The 17,038-nt window shown below is 35.3% G+C and overlaps 2 protein-coding genes across 3 annotated transcripts in view; one reads left to right on the forward strand and one right to left on the reverse strand.

The window, feature by feature from the left end:
• Positions 1-581: 581 nt before the first annotated feature.
• LOC128995166 (actin-related protein 6-like) lies at positions 582-12,079 on the forward strand. Of its 2 annotated transcripts, XM_054420086.1 has the most exons (7): positions 582-793; positions 2,796-2,913; positions 3,842-4,034; positions 8,418-8,610; positions 9,736-9,943; positions 10,794-11,059; positions 11,854-12,079. In XM_054420086.1, the coding sequence occupies exons 1-7, from the start codon at positions 714-716 to the stop codon at positions 11,981-11,983; spliced, it is 1,188 nt and encodes a 395-aa protein (XP_054276061.1). In that variant the 5' UTR covers positions 582-713; the 3' UTR covers positions 11,984-12,079. The 2 variants fall into 2 exon arrangements, with proteins under 2 accessions (XP_054276061.1, XP_054276060.1); XM_054420085.1 differs by lacking the exons at positions 9,736-9,943; positions 10,794-11,059; positions 11,854-12,079 and having other exon boundaries at positions 6,110-8,536.
• A 1,020-nt stretch (positions 12,080-13,099) lies between these two features.
• LOC128994138 (tryptophan 5-hydroxylase 1-like) overlaps positions 13,100-17,038 on the reverse strand; it is a 30,874-nt gene continuing 26,935 nt past the window's right edge. The window contains exon 12 of the mRNA XM_054418439.1: positions 13,100-14,467. Within this exon, the coding sequence (XP_054274414.1) occupies positions 14,179-14,467 (289 nt within the window). The 3' untranslated portion in view covers positions 13,100-14,178. The remainder of the gene's footprint in view (positions 14,468-17,038) is intronic.

Genomic DNA, 17,038 nt, shown 5'->3' on the forward strand with positions numbered 1-17,038 from the left:
ACAATACGCATTCCTGTGGATATCCTGGGATATCCCAGGTTGACCATAGGACCACTATGGGATATCTTGCATATCCTGTCGCACTATCCGTGGGATGTCCTGAGGAGAAAGTGTGCTGTCTGGGTATTTCCATGTTAACGTCTTGCGCTAAACAATACTACGGTACTTGCAACGTTGCCAATTCTACCTGGCCGTGGCCTGCCTGGAGTTAAAGATGGTCGTGGTTTTAATGGTACAAAAATGTTTTTTTATATAGTATTACCATTGACTATACACAGAAATAGAAATTTCTGTGTATAGTCAATGGTATTACTTTATAAATAATATGGGATATTGAAGAATACTATCACCAGTTACCATATTTTAGGTGGCTATACATGAGGTGGCTATACATTGGTATTGCTGCAAAAATAATAAGTTATCTAGATTTGATGAAGAGGGATAATTGGAGGGATTATTAGAACACGGACTAGGGATAACAAGGGATTTTTTGACGTTGGCCCAGGGATATTTTTTTCTTGCGGATGGAAACACTGGTTACGTTACAGTAGTTCAGTTTTTCAGTTTTCAGTTAACGAACGATACAGACAGACTATGCCGACTGCCTAAAAGATTAAGCTAATCCAAGTTATTTTGTTCATTGTTTACTAACTGAGTATATGAGTAAATGAGTTCAGCTCTTATTAAGACTTATTTAAGACCAAGACGTCAAAATGATGGTTGATAATGTATATATCGTGGACAATGGAGCTTACACGGTTAAAGTGGAACTCTCCAAAGCAGCTGCACCAAGGTAAGCAAACTGGATAAAATCTAGCCTAGACCAAGGTCTATATAGTTTTCATTTTGGTCACTTATTTTACATGTTAGGTGTGTATGGAAAATCAGGTTATTTCTATAGCTTAAAAAGTGTAGCATAGGTAACAATCCGTTCCGATCAGCTGAGAAATTACTAGGCCTAAAGGCTACCGTATTTTAATTTTTACTTATATGTGAATGAAACCAAACTTAACCGAACTAAAACCAAACTTTCTTGACCAATAGTGAATGTTCTAAGCTTGAGGCTACCTAATATAGTGGTGTGACGAGTCGTGTATTTCCTTGACTCGAGTCAAACTCGACTCACGACTATGGCAACTCGAGTCAGGTTCAACTCCGTATCATCGTAAAACTTCAGCTTCCATCCGTCGAGTTGGGGTCGACTTGCAGCGCAACCAATAGGGTTAGGCCTATAGCTTGGTGAGTCTGCTCAACTCACATTCAGCCAATAGCGTTTTGCAAGTTGGACTCGTTACGTTCCGAGTTCGTGTATAGCTTCGGCAATCTCCGTACGAGTTCTTACCAACTCGAGTTGTGAATGAGATGACTCAAGTCGGGTCTTGACTCGAGCTAACTCGACTCCCCAACTCAACTCGTCACATCACTAATTATACCTAACTTAACTTGGTGAAGATCTAAACTGGGACTGTGGAGTTGTCCGATTAATCCAGCTATTCAAGAGGTCACGAATTGTGGATATTTAGGCCTATAACTCAGGCATGATCTGTGGATGCCATAGGCTACTCCCTGGCTTGGATTAACGTCTGCACAAGTGAGGATTAAGTTACGACTAGGCCTAACTTATCCGCAGTAACTTAGGTCTACTATCCTGACAATTAAGTTCTATACCAATTCGTAAATTGCAAGGCAAAAGGGATTCGTATTCCACTAAGTATAAACTGTATGTCCTTATAACTATTACAGTAACTTAACTATGATGACGCTAAGTTACCGGTACTCCAGCTGAATCTCTACGTCTGGTGATGGCATTAAGTATAATGCCGAAACGGTGGTACTGGCAACCAAGGTTACAACAGATCCAGCTGTAGACAAAAAGGTTAATAGCCTACCTAGCCTATTTTTAACACTAATACCGAAACCCTACAGAGGCTGTAAAAAGATGTAAAATAGTGTATAGGCTAAGTTATAGCTTATAATTTTGTTTTGTATCATAATTTTTGTACATTTTTAAGTTAGTTATATTGACATGAGTTACTTTGTAAAACAGTTCTTTTACTGAAAGATGCTCGTAAATAAAGGCATTTTTATTTATTTATTTCTTAAGGGTTTACCGTACGTTATTTTTGCCAAAAACTTAAGCTAGAGACTTTGTTCTCGTTCTCATCGTTCTCCTTCTTCGTCTTTTACCCACAATGTGGGATTGACAGCGTCACTTTAAACACGATTACTAATACAAAAAAAACAATATTTACAACTATTTACATACTTCCGGCAGGCTACAGGCTTCTTAAATCATCCCCTAAATACTCTGAAATATCGTAATAGGCCCGGCTCTTGATGAAAGTGGTTAACACTGCCTCAAATGTTCTCAAGTCCAACAACTTGACTATGACTTGTTAAGTTAATCATATTACAATTTTTAACTATCAAATTTGGTGCACCTAGCCTAGTTTGTGACTTATTTTCATGAATAAGTTAATAGGCTACCGGTACACTTTTTAATGGGGGATAATATAGCCTATGGTAGGAATATAATGTCATATCAAATTTATTTCAAAAACCTGATTGTTAAAAAAGAACTAGGCCTAATTTAGCTTTTTATTGAAGGACCTTTGTACTTTAATTTCAGTGACAAAGCCTACTAATGTGGCCAAGGCCTATTTCAAATTCCGCTAGGCCTACCTATTATCTTTTTAACAAGTTTAAAAATTAAAGGTTGCAACTAATAATAAGTAAATATTTTATTAAAGTGCAGTAGGCTATTTCAAATCTAAATTTTTGTCTTTTATTTGTAGAGTTATTCCAAATTGCATCATGAAAGCTAAAAGTGAACGTCGAAGACCTTTCATTGGGGATCAAGTAGAAGAGTGCAGAGATGCGTCTGGATTATTTTACCTGCTACCATTCCAGAAGGTAGGTAACTCTAACTTATATAACTTATATTAATCTCTCTAAGTAGGCTTATTAGACTGTCAAGTGCATATGTGTTACCGATACTTATGATGCTAATGATCCATTTATTTTTTATTGCCATCTTAATAACATGGGCCTAATGTTTAAACCTTTGACACGGGAGTATTTTTATGATTTCATAATTCAACCTTTTTCAGGTTATTTACGTTATTTTAAGGTGTTACATTTTGTATTTCGATACGGTTTTTACCCAAATAGTTAACCATAAAGGCCAAAAAAGGAACTGTGTTCTTTTCGACTAAAACCTAATAGAGGCTTGTGTAAAGAAAAGCAAAACAGGTACCGGTAGGCCTACAGTTCCTATAAAAATTGACACCTAATTATACACAAGCAAGATAGCCTACCATTATTAAAGGTGCGCCCTCCTACTGGATAAGCCACACATTAGTATGTTTAATATGAACTGATCACAGACAGGAATTGAACCCATGCTCGTTGACCTAATCGCTACACTTGTCAGTGCAACACCTTATAGTAATACCACGAACAAAACAACCTGCGCAGAAGCGAAAAGATCACGTGGTTCGCGCCGGTAGGTGTGGCGTACCATTCAAACCTGCACGGCTCGAAACGGCCCAGGGTTCTTTTGTTTCTGGTATTACTATAGTAAACTGAATGTTTGTGCAGATTCCTAGAAGATGGCATCTGATGGAACCCTAAGAACAAACTAACATTTCTAATCTGATGTTATATTGCTAATCAAACCTCACCAAACTGTATAATAATTGCCACAAAAAGAGACGATTCTTAATCATTGCGATATAATGATCAGTACTTATCAAAAGCTGACGTTTTGGTTTGACTTTTACATCTAATTTAGGCCTAGGTAGCAGCTACTCTTAGTAATATTACCAACTGATATTTACAGGGTTTCCTCATTAATTGGGACGTCCAGAAAACCGTGTGGGACTACATATTCAGCAAGGAGTGTTGCTACGGAAATTTTTCCGAAACACCTCTTATAGTCACAGAACCTTATTTCAACTTCTCCAACATTCAGGAAGCTATGTCAGAAATTTTTTTCGAAGAATATGAATGCCAGTCGCTCTTAAGAATTAATGGTAAGTAGAGATGGACTATGAGTTTGTTGTATTAAATTTGCAACTCTGAGTATTTGACAGTATTGTAATGTTGCTTTAAGGAATCAGCGATTTAATAGACGTGTTTTTTGACGTTAGCATAATATTTAGTCCTTATAAGAGAATTTCTCTATGGATTAGACGCTTTTACAATAGGTTAAGTGGCTTGGAAAGATCTATACCTGGAACTGATTTACTATTTCATTTTGATGTCCCCAGAGGTTATAAACACTATTTTTACAATTTGTATATAAATGTGTCCGTCGGTAACTGCGAGTAGTCTTGGTCCGATTTTGATTAAATTTAGCATAAACGTGCAGGGCTACATACACCTTAGGAATGAGTTCATGAACCAACAAGATCTGGTCATAGGAAAAGGGTGTTGTGTGGCTATAAAATTTTTCAAAAATTGGTTTAAGTTCTAATTTTTACCCTTAACCCTCCAAGTGTCCATAATGGTATTAATGTCCGCCCATTTATCGTGCAATTGCAGGGTTTTATGTAACTTAGAAACTAAAAAACAATGTAAAGTATACTGTTTTATATATCATTTTGTTTGGGAAATTATGGGCTTCAATGTAATAGCCTATATAAAACATTACAAAAAAATTTTCAACAATTTTTGTGGGGTTAACATTTTTTAAAAATTATAAAATAAATGAAAAAATATTTTTTGCGATCAAAAATTTTATAGAGTTTATAAGTCTACACATATTTTAAAATAGCCACTTTGTTCTAAATTTTATAAAGATTACAAAAATATAATAATATAAGGAAGTAAATTTGCAAATAAATACGTTATGGGTGAAAAACAGATTTTGTACATTTAGCGTTAGTGAAGAATGCATAGCCTAACCACAGCTAGAAATCTGGCCGATAATTTACATCAATATCACTACCTACTTCTTCAGGATCATCAACCAGCCCTTCAAAATCACTTAAATCTTCTTATAATGCACCACGCCTATCACTACTTTTTATTTTTAACACTAAAACAATGATAAACGTGATAAAAAACATCAGTCATTGGTGCGAGGTTAACCAAGTTGTTTACAAATACCCACGTCAGCTGTCTGCTACAATGTTTTCGGAACTAAAATGAAAAGCATCTAGAAACAGACATCAGGAGAAAGCTTAGAATCTGCCGAAAACAACGATACCAATCTCGATCCAGTTCAATCTGATTCAGTCAGTCCCAGAGCCTTCGCCGTAAACGATGTTTGTGTGTCGCAAAAGCACACCACGGCGGGTGTGTTGTGCGTCGATTACGCGACGCTTAACACTCGGAGGGTTAAAACATAAAAATTCCCAATCTTAATTGAAACAATCGTGTAGAGCTTAACAGAAGAAATCAAATTGTATGTTATTGTTGGATTAAAGTTTGGGAAAGAACATAAAAAAATAAACTGTAGGCTACATTTAAAATTCTAATGTTATTCTTATGGAGAAAAAGTAAACCGTTGTAGGTAGTTTGTTTAAGAAAAATTGTTATCAAATTTGGCAAATTTATTTTATACTATTACAAATAGAAGACTTATCCTACTCTGTAGCAGGAAACCTAGGTATTCATTAAATCTAATAGATGGTAGGCATAAATAAGAAAAAAATCTGTGACAAGTTCGAAGGAATATTTGAAAAAAAAAATCAGTCGAATAAGGGTGCACATTTTAACTTGCAAAGTTATGCAAAAAATAGCCTATGCGTTCTTAGCCAATTTTTACCTTTTCTCCATACAATAATGCATTAAACAATGATTTTCAAATTTTGCTCATTGTTATGAGTAGGCTGCCTATTATAAAAAAATTTGAAATCCTTTATAATAGGTCTTGTTTTTGGCTCTTTTACTGCATTTAAAAAATAGTAGTTTTTATAGCATTTGCACTTAACCTTTTGTATGTTTAAAAACCAAATGCCATGTTTGGATTGAATTGGTTTATATTATGCTTATCAAAATCTTGTTGTGTATTCATAGTTTTTTTTAACTTGAAACGTTGTACTAACATTTAATCTAACAACAGATTAAACGTTGCCGTACTATTTTATTTTGGAACTTTCAGCAAGCTGTGAGGTGAAAGAAGGACTTCAGCAGATGTTGGGAGCTCGGCAGGTTTATGATGTTTCCGCTGGCGATCCTACTTTAACTGAGACAACTTATATGTTGAGATACTGCTCAGAAATATTTGCACACAGAGAAAACGTCAAAAGAATTTTATGGGATGACAATCATAATCCTCTGCTGCAACATAGTTTGGATTCAGATTGTTCTAAATCATTGAAATTCGGTAAACCTTTGTGGATTAGACATGTTTTTAACTGCCCTAATCAACAGAAGTACTTGAACATTGATATGATACAAGCACTGCACTCTCACCTACATGTAAAACAATCAAAACAAAGAGATTTGTCGCTATCTTTAGATTCTTGGATCAATAATTATGCATTACAATGTAAACTCGATGAGTCAGATACAAGACATGTTCAGTCTTTTGATAAGACTGTATCTGAAGTTCCAGCCAGTCACTTGATCAAAAACTTAAAGAATAAATCGAGTAGTGAAATTTTTGAACGAATGCCAATGGAAGAGTTGTTTGATACAAATGATCAGCCTATAAACTACGGTTTGAAATACTTTGAACATGAAACACCTCTGTTGTTAGATAGTACGGAACAGCCTGTAAATTTCTGCCTGAAATATCTGGAAGAAATGGAGAATGAATCGGACACTGTTGAGATGATGTTTGGCGCAGGTGAAACCTGCTATGCTGAAACTGATTTAGATCAACCTGACGAGATGTTTAACTACCTCAAGAAGAATCCAGAACATTGCAGCGAGTCTAAATTCAACCACCTTAACTATGCCCTTAGCTTTTCTGAGGAACTCAAAGAGTACCAGGTTGAAGGAACTCCTTGCGATTATTCTATAGCTACACCACTTTCCGGTATTTGCTCTCCACTTTATGAAGGAGAGGCAAAGGTAGAATCTGGAAAAGTGTCTCCAAATACTGTTCCTTCGAAACAAACTGAAGACAGGAAGAGTGAAGTCTTATTGCTTGAAACACCTCTGATGTTTTCACGTTCAAGCTCATTGAACTCTCTAACTAGTGACGAGCCTTTGAACGATGTCAGATCTTTGATTAGCGATTACAGCAGAATGGCCAGTGGGATGATTTCTCCAAGTGACTTACCGGATTCACCGACTCAAACAACGGCTCCTAGCGTGCACAGTTTCAAACTTCAACCACTGCCGAAACTGAGGAGTGTATTTGAGGAAAAGGTGTCCATTTTTAGAGAAGAAAGTACCCCTATACAGTTCTCCACTACAAGTAGTCTGAGCGCCTTGAGTTTTGACGATAACTTGTTAAATGAAGCATCAAATGAATCGCCACATCTCGAACCCGAAGTTGCTTCCACTGATGGAAATGACGATGACGATATATTAGCTGCTTGTATCAATGCAGGTATGCAGAAATGTAGAGGTTTTGGAAATGTGAAAACCCCTGGGAATCCTAAGAAAATCGTTCAATCTAGTTTTAAAACCACGGAAAAAGACATGTGTAAAATTACTAAGCATATTTCTACTTCAAAAGATCAAGCGTCGGCTGATAACGTAAAAACATATACTACTGAGGATACGTCATTACATATCAGTCACACAACTTCATGCTCTGATTTGTCAAAGCTACCTGAAGATTCAGATCATGCAGACATTCTAGCTGAGTGTATTCAAGCTGGAATGCCAAAAGCAATAGGAAAGTCCAAGTGTAATTCGAAGAAATCACCTAAGGTGCCTTTAAAACTGTCTCTGGTAAAGGGCAATTCACATTTACATAATCAAGCTAAAGCAACGACTTCTGTCGTAGATATCCATGGAAACTCTTTGCCTCTAAAATCAGGATCAGCTGTCAAAATGTGCCATTGTAACCCCAACCTTGTTTCACCAGAATCATTATCAGAACAAATCACAACTGAAGCAGGAATATCACAGTTAGAAGTTAGAAGCGATTCTATGGCGAAACTTTCTCGTCGGTCAAGCATTGAATCCATTAAAGAAGATTTGACTGAAGACCCAGTAACTCTTTCAGAGTTGTTGCTGCTGGAACAATGTATTAGTTCTGGGATGCCGAAGAAAAAGACTAGATGAAACTGCAAACTCTTTTATATTCGTGTTATGTCTGATGTGTAATGAGTTTGTCTTTTTTGTGTAAAGTATGTTAAATTCAAATAATTCAAATGTAAAACTTCCACCTAACGTAAGAGACTAAGTTTTTTCAATGTAGTAGAGTACTGAGAATCGATATCTCAGTTGAATCTTGTAGAATCTTCTATAAACTTGAACACAAACCAAATGCAACTTGGTCCTTGTAGCTGGGGACCTTGTGAACTACCATTACCGCAAGGAACATCCCGAGGCATTGTGTTGTCTGGTCATCGACTGCGGCTACAGTTTCACCAACATCGTTCCATACATTAGAGACAAGAAACAAAAGTTGGGCATACGACGGATCGACATTGGCGGAAAAGTGCTCACCAATCACTTGAAGGAGGTTATATCATACAGGTAAACAAAACTTTTTTATAATATCAGTTTGGATGTGTTGCATAAGATCCATGTGGTAAAGTCTAAAGAAATTACTTAAATAGAAAAAAAACTTTGAAAATGCAAAAGGGGGATCTTATGTTGCTAACAAGGTAACATTAACTAAATGTCCAATGCATTTTTATCTTGGTAGGCCTATGTTGTACAAAGTACAAACCAATTATGAATAATATATACACAGAAGTATAATATATTGTGTTTATTTTAGAGGGAGATACTAAGAAAACATACAAACATATTGTGTAAATACCTGTAATTAAATTAAAATCAATAATGTCACAAATTGGATGCTCAACCCTTCTCGATATCATCTCGTTTGATTTAAATAATACAAATGAAGAATATTTGGCCTATTAGGTGTTGTTGGAACTAGTTGTGTTTTAGCAACATCAAGCATTCCATGTAGGCCTAGGTAATTAGATTACCCAATCTTATAGTTTCTAAATGCAATATAGAGAGTCAAAACGTAAGAAATATTATATAAGAAACGTATATTTTTCCCACATATAGTTGTTAGATTTGGAAGTGAATTCCATCCAGTAATATCTGTTCAAAGTTTCTCAAGATATATTAGTCTGAGTTTTTTATTTCAATTTAACTGATTAAATAAACTTAGAAGTATGCTTATATTTTTCAATTTATATTAGTTTCCAATGAAACCTGGGTTAACCAAAACCATCATCCAAAATTATTAATCAATAGGAAAATTAACTAGGCAAAGGGTATCATTTACCTTGTTGTGAGTAATTGGTTCAGCTCTGCCAAAAAAATTTAATGGAGCAGACCAAGATTTCTCATAGGGTGGTATAAAGGTCAGAAAACTTAACTATTGATTTTAAGAAATAGACTTTGTTTTCTGTATTCAGTTTAGATATAAAGATAGCAATTAAAATAACCCTAACAACTACTGTTCTGTGGATCTCTTTGAATAGACATAACCTTTAAATTCCTACCTTTGATTAACCGAAAAAGTAGGTTGTCCGAAACATCTTTGCCACTTTTATTTCGGTTAGTCCGGGTTCACTGTAGGCCTTTTCCTATTGTGATATAGATAAACAATATAAGTTTTCCCTGGTCATTTTTCAGACAACTACACGTGATGGATGAAACCCACGTGATGAACCAGGTGAAGGAGGACTCCTGCTATGTTGCTCTGGACTTTATGAAGGAGATGGAGATTGCTCGTCAGAAGTTTCCAGAGAATACCATCGCAAGGGACTACGTACTGCCAGACTATACAAGCATACGCAGGGGATATCTCCGTGGACTGGATGAGCCAGACACTGTGGAACAGGTAAAGAGTAACCGGAAAAAAAAATACATTAAGCTACTCATTTGTTTTTGTGAAAATTATATCTTTTATTAGATTGGAATATTTTTAAACTCTTGCGATTTAAGTAATACTCTACTTACAAAACATAGTTGGCTACACTTTTCAGATGACCATTACTTATGGAAAACAATGTCAGCCAGGTGAAGTCCACTTTCTGGAATGCAAGTTTCAGTCCTTCCCTTAAAGTCTTCCATTGCAAATATAAAAGGTTTAATTTACCTGTTGCGTCAATTGATCCTTAGTTATGAAATAACTACGGCCGTTTCGTACTGCTAAACGAGTACATCTTCAGGTTGTCTATGAACGTTAAAATACGGCCTTCTCATCCGCGGGTGGAGTCGTCAGCACATTTAGGACACATAACACAAAACATTAAAATATTTACAATTAAAAACTTGGCCAAGTAGTCCGAACACGAGAGTTACGTAACTGGTAGCGTTAGATGATGAGTCATGACTCCATTGCACGTCCCAGCAGCTCATGGCACCAATTGTTGCCTCTTTTGGGTAAATTAGGTCTTTAAGGTCTGCAGTTCAAGGATTGACAATCCAATAATTGTATTTAAGATGGGAATGATATCATGAATATTTATTAATTATATACAAACTGTTTTTTAACTACCCCTTGAGGCTTTCCCATCAAATTATAACACATTTGGTTTTTACTTTTTGCAAAAGTACTATTAATTTTGTTCGGACAAGAAGAAGAGACAGAATTTAAAAAGAATCTAACCATTATATTGACTTAAGTGGTCCAATGCTGGCCATAAAATAATAATAATAATAATAATAATTTTGTTCTACCTCCACAGCAAACCCTGCGGCTAAACAATGAGAGGTTCTCCATCCCTGAGCTGTTATTCCACCCGTCGGACGTTGGCATTTCCCAGATGGGTATACCTGAGGCTGTAGTGGACTCTATCAACAGCTGCCCTCCCGAGACACATCCCCACCTCTACGCCAACATCGTGGTGGTCGGAGGTTGTGCCAAGTTCCCTGGGATCAGGGACAGGCTATACAGAGATCTGCGGAGTGTCACTCCCGAGGAGTTTGATCTCAACATTTACCTGCCTGATGAGTGAGTTTGCACGTAGTGTGGAGTTTAATGATGTAACATGAACCTCAAGGGCGTAGGTTTTAGGTATTTTGTGGGAATAGCAGGCTTATCCGAATGGAAAAAGAGTCCAAACTGGCAGAAGAGACATAAAAGCTTACACTATACGGATGGCCGAAAAGTCCCTTTACAAAATATTGCAGTACATATTACACTGTTATTAACATGACTGATCAGCAAATATTCGTACGTGAGTAGTAAGGCAACATTGGGGTAGAGAATGAAGCCTCACTCTCCCTTCCCGACCACCGCCACAGCCCTAGGACGCGGCGACGCCCAATAGAGAGTAAGAGCGAGTCACCCCAGAAATGCTGAAACGAATTAGCAAACGAACTTGGAGTCGGTATGAAACAATGTAGGTGTGCATGCCAATGTTTTGGACAAAAAATGATGTTCACTTGGTGTAGTCCACAATAATTGTCTGGTTAAAATAGATTTCTATGGTTTTCATCAACACCAATTGAATTTACCTTTAGTGTAACAATTGGACTTTTCAGCCACCCTGTACATTATATACACAAAACATTTGAATATTTCACTGTCACTGACAGCATTTTCAACTAAGGAAGAGAGAGTTTTCTTCTAGCCCAATGACATCCATACATGTCATGTCACCATAAATGAAGACAACTTTATTTCTCATTCATGTAAGCCTTCTATCCTCACAAAAAAATCCTAAAAACCTCGGCCCTTGTGCTCAATGTTCATACAGGTAGTGTTGTGCTTCGACACCATCTGATACTTTGTTATGTTGGTAGCCCTGTGACATACGCGTGGCACGGTGGAGCTCACCTCAGCCGAGACCCAGAGTTCTACAGCTACGTCGTCACCAAAGAAGAGTTTGAAGAGGAAGGTCACAGTATCTGCTTTGAGAGATTCGACATTTGAATTTCACTAAGAAGACACTAACTTGTCCTTTGGAACCTTCTACTTTGCCAGTGTAAATATTTCATTAATAAATAGTTTTGTACACTTTTCTTAAAATTATTTATTTTACTCGTCAAATTCCCTTGTGTATATAAATTGTTATCGTGAATGAGATCGCAAAAATTTAAGAAGCTTAATATGTTTTAATAACTAGTAATAGAAAATTTTTTCTGTAATCCAGTTTTGTTTTGATGATTTTTATTATATTTGTTTTTATATATTTTGGTTATGGCTGGCAGCGCATTTGTTAATGTTTAGTAAGTAATGTATCCGTGTTAATGCGTATTAAATGTTGCATTTTTGTCTATTGACAATAATGTGTTCTAATATTTTTTATGAAGACAAAATGCTTGAAAATGAAACTATCTAGTTTAGTTTTCAAACTAAATTAGTTAACTTACCTGAGACTTGTATTAGGATTGACAACGTAATGTAAATCGATCTATACTGACATTATTTTTTTTAGAGTATAACTTGTATGAAAGGGGTTTGAACGTTAGAACCTTGACTTATTAATAACGGCTTTCTCTCCAACATCCCTTTTTCACCTGTTCTTCTTAACCGCATTTTGCAATTTAAGTTTTATTGTAAAGTTTATAATCCAGCGCACAGAAAATGGTAGTTAAACTAGTATTTTCCTGCTATGGCTTGGACCTCCCTAGCCATTGATTTATTTATATTGTTTGCTTTTTTAACCAATTTGCTATGTATCTTCAGTTGGATTTTTATCGTTTTTAACAGTTTATGTAAATAAATGATAAACAGGCCATAGTACTTTTATTGATAGTTGTGGTCTGATTGAGTTAGGTAAAATAGCCTTTTATGGTAGGCCTATAGATATTATATAACCGACATATTCAAAATGTGGTAAATTAATTAGGCCTAGTTTATTTACATATTAATATTGTTTAAACAAACATTTATGTTTTATTATACTGTGCTGTTTATTAAAATCTTTAATTTTGCAGCTGCGAAGTTAGCTGATATGACTCAAAAACAAGTTTTCAACGGTATTAAAATGCGCAGTTCGAACATGGGTTGCTTCAAGATCAATAAAACAACCAGTTTTCTTGCTAGTTACAACAAAGTGATATTTTATTATAGCCAAATTATAGATATAAATATATTTTAATGCACAAAATTATCTACGATGTCTACAGCTGTCGGGAACAAAGAGGATAAAGATTGTAACTTCCCCAAACATTAACATTAACAATTAGGTTTTATAATTAACTAAAGCTTAGATGAAACATTCTTGAAGACTAACTAATGAAGTATTCTAAGGTAAACAATTGTTTCATGAGATTTACAAGTTCAGCAATAATTACAGCTTAAAACACTAATATTGTCGTAGTGTATACAGAGTGAGTAGTTACTGATTGTTTTGCATTGTTGTCATTTCTTTAACATTTCATCTTCATTCTTATCATGGGAAAAATGAAAATCCATTACCTAGGCTATCTCTAGTTGTAAGCAAAATAGGACGTTTCCTGACAGTATTCAATATATATTTTTTTACACAAAAAGAAAATGTTGCGAGTTTATTCGATGGGAAGCAGTCAGTAAATAAGAAAAGAAGAAAAGTAGAATGAGATTTTTGTTGGGAATTTCAGAATTTTCTCATCAATGATGTTCTTCTCTAATCTCAATAAAAACAATTTTTATATTTTAGAGAAAACATATATACTGCTTTGGAGACTGATAAATGTTTCAATTTTATTTTATGTCATAAATCTGTACCACCTTCAGTACATTTGCTCATTGATCATAATATTCATAAATAGTTGAATAAGAAACCATAAATAGTTTAGGAGGAGGATTTTTGTTGTTTATTGGGTTAGGCAACAGTTTAGCTATCAAACTAGAGGCAGTGGGCTTAGACAAACTCACTTAGGTCACATAACACATAACATTGACACTTCTCACCTATCTATTCTTTGAAGAATTCCTTTACTAGGTCAAAATATAGTTGCTCAATCTGCGATCAATGTGATAATTTTTTGTGTATTTACTAACTCTTTTACAGTACTTAAATTATCTCAAGTAAAAGCTCAAGTAAGTAGCTCTATCCCTGAAAAAAACAAAAAAAATCCTCAATCATCAGTGGCTTTCCCTCAAAACATAATTTCTTATCTCACCCTTTCAACTATTCCCCTTTAATCTTTCTCCTTCTCTACGCTTGTTTCTTTGGTCTCGAGTTGCTCGTGAGGTTCGCAGTCCGTGTTCAGTTGTAGTCCGGTGTGAAGCATTTTCTCGATGCTCTCCACGTCCACGGTCTCGTCGTGTTCGTGTATTTTGCGTAGTGCGTTGCTCACAATACAAAGGTCGCCTCGCAGCTCCGAGACTATTGCTGCTATCTTCTGTGCGTTAGTGAGAACCTCAACACTCTGGGTGTACGGGTTGTAGCGCACTCCGAAGGGTCTTTGGATTGTGTTAGCAAACGCCCTGTAACAAGTGTTTTTGAAGCATTTACGTTATCGTGCAATATAAGAGATGTTGAATGGAGGTTGAATATTATTTCGGGTGTTTATTTCTACTACTTAAATTGTTAGATGTTGGTTTAGGATATAAAAGATATAAGTCTTAAGGATTTAATTAATCTCTATTTAGTTACTGCGGTAATATTCAAAGCTTTCACATTCAAAATCAAGCTATTACCCTGTACATGGGTGCAAAATCAGGGGAAAGAAAATTAGAGGCGGCTAAATAGTAATGTATGTGGTGAAAATTCTTTATACATTTTCCGGTTGAAAATGATGAAGTGTTTATTAGGAAACTATTATAAGAAATTCTCCCTGAACTGAATTTACTTCTAACTTCTAACTGATGAATACAACTGTTACTCAAGAAACATATTTTTGAGGATTTTTTTTAAAGCATTTATTTATGGTTCAATGATAACATTACTGAGTGAAAATTTAAAAACGTACGTTTTTATGTCCCTGGCCTTTTACTTCGTAGATACTGGATTTGTAGTTTATTATTATGTGTTTTAATATTTTTTGGGACGGGGGCAACATGTTACACACATTTATTTGGTTTTAAATAGGTTCTAGGTATTTTTTTCGTATTTTTAAAGTCTCGAAATTCACGACCATGACGTGTCCCTAGGGTACATTTTCCAACTTTCACGCTGTTTTTAGACTAATTATTCATGCCGAAATATATAAAGCCATATTTTTATGTCATCAATGGTTATTAAACTTACAAAAAAGGAGCATATTATAATTTTATTGTCATTGCAGACTGACCACCATGACAAAATAAGTCTGTCCCTCGATTTGGCGTCACGACCATTTGGGAAAAATTTTCAACTTTGGAGCACGACAGTGGCAAGCCTGGCGTCGATGGAGTCAGTTGGTTTTAGAGACTAGTTCGGGGTGTACGTCAGGATTGTAGTGCCGGTCGTTTTGAGTTGAAAGAAGGAATTACAAGATTAATAAAGGAAAGATTGTGTTTTTTGTAATTTTGGTGTGTCCATGACCGTACGTAGCCATTCGATGAAGTAGACATGGTGTTAATTTTTGTTTATAAGATATTTCAATTGCTAGATTAACCTAGAAGTCCACTTTGTATCCTCGAACATGAGGTGCAGGGCTACCGCCAGAACAGAGCCAAATAACACGTAATTTCACGACCAAAGTTTCACGACCATCGCGGTTTTTTTCACGACCAATCCAGCCTTATGGATTATAGTGTGTTTGGTCGTGACAATAACTTTAGTATAATTGTAAATTGAACAGTTTAGTTCAATTGAAACACATAGTTTTATTATAACTAACAGTATAATTGAAGGATTGTTTGGAAAGATTTAGATTATTCCAGACAATTCACGACCGTACCGCTTGTCCCTGACCATCACGTTTATGATTTCTACCATAAAAATTTCAAAAATTAAAATATCGTCATATTTAAATGTTTTATACACAAAAGAAGCACACCTCTATACAAACATAACGATTTTTCGGGTCTCAGGTAAGTTTTTTCGGAGTAATACAAACTTAAAAAGATTTTATTGGCTTTTTTCTATTTTTTGAGTTTGTTTTATTTTTTTCTAGAAAGACCAAATATACCAAAAGCTCAGTGACCTTTTTATTGTATAATGGTCATAAAAGTAAACTAGTTTATAGCAAAACATAGTTATAAAAATAATATTAACTATTTTAAATATTCATTTAAACGTCCGTTATGGTCGTGACAGGATTTTGTGTTTTTCTACTAAAGATGCTCTTTAAAAAGAAAACTACCAAAGATATTGCGTTACCATGGACATTTTATGAAACTTCAAATGTTAATGAAATAAAAAAAATAATAAAAGTTTTGAAAAAAGGGGGAAAAAATTTGCAAAGTGCTTTTCCTGAAAACGTACGTTTTTAAATTTTCACTCTACTCACAGAAGTATTAACAAAATATACAAGAAATTAACAATAATAACATCGTGGGTTCGCCCAGACCTGAGACACCTTGTAACATAATTAATTTAGAGAAATATATTTAATCTTCTTTAGGCTTGATTCATCCGATAGATCTTGAGGGAGCCGTCGACGTAGCCTCCTGTTCTCAGTTGCTTTGCCAAGATGAAAAGTTAATGCACCAGCAACATTGTTTAAAGATTTCAGAAATTTTGAGGTGGTTTTTTCAATAATGGCCAAAATAGACTCCACTCCTAGCTCTTCATGTATATGCCCGTTTCTAACAAACCAGGGAGCATTCACTGCTATTCTTAGAATTTTGTTTTGAATCACTTGAATTTTGAAGAGTTTTTTTTTTGATATAGCCAATCCCCAGATGGGAGATGCATATGTAATCAAAGGCCGAATTATTGATTTGTAGATTAGAACTGTACAAGCTGGCTTCAAAATAGATTTCCTATTGATTAAAGGGAAAAGCTTTGCAAGGCGTGCATAACCTTGGGACAGTTTTTTATTGACGTGGTAGTTCCAATTAAGTTTTTTGTCCAGCCATACTCCAAGATATTTTATTGCCTGGTCAACAGGGTTCCAAGGTAGAAAGTTA

The sequence above is a fragment of the Macrosteles quadrilineatus genome, unplaced genomic scaffold, assembly GCF_028750875.1.
Source record: "Macrosteles quadrilineatus isolate MER2022 unplaced genomic scaffold, UCM_ALF_1.0 Scaffold_5__1_contigs__length_97177068, whole genome shotgun sequence".
Classification (NCBI taxonomy): domain Eukaryota; kingdom Metazoa; phylum Arthropoda; class Insecta; order Hemiptera; family Cicadellidae; genus Macrosteles; species Macrosteles quadrilineatus.

Coding starts and splice junctions, on each gene's coding strand:
- LOC128995166 (XM_054420085.1), top strand. CDS start 714: ATGATGGTTGATAATGTATATATCGTGGACAATGGAGCTTACACGGTT. Junction 794..2,795: donor TCCAAAGCAGCTGCACCAAG/GTAAGCAAACTG, acceptor TTTTATTTGTAG/AGTTATTCCAAATTGCATCA. Junction 2,914..3,841: donor ACCTGCTACCATTCCAGAAG/GTAGGTAACTCT, acceptor TGATATTTACAG/GGTTTCCTCATTAATTGGGA.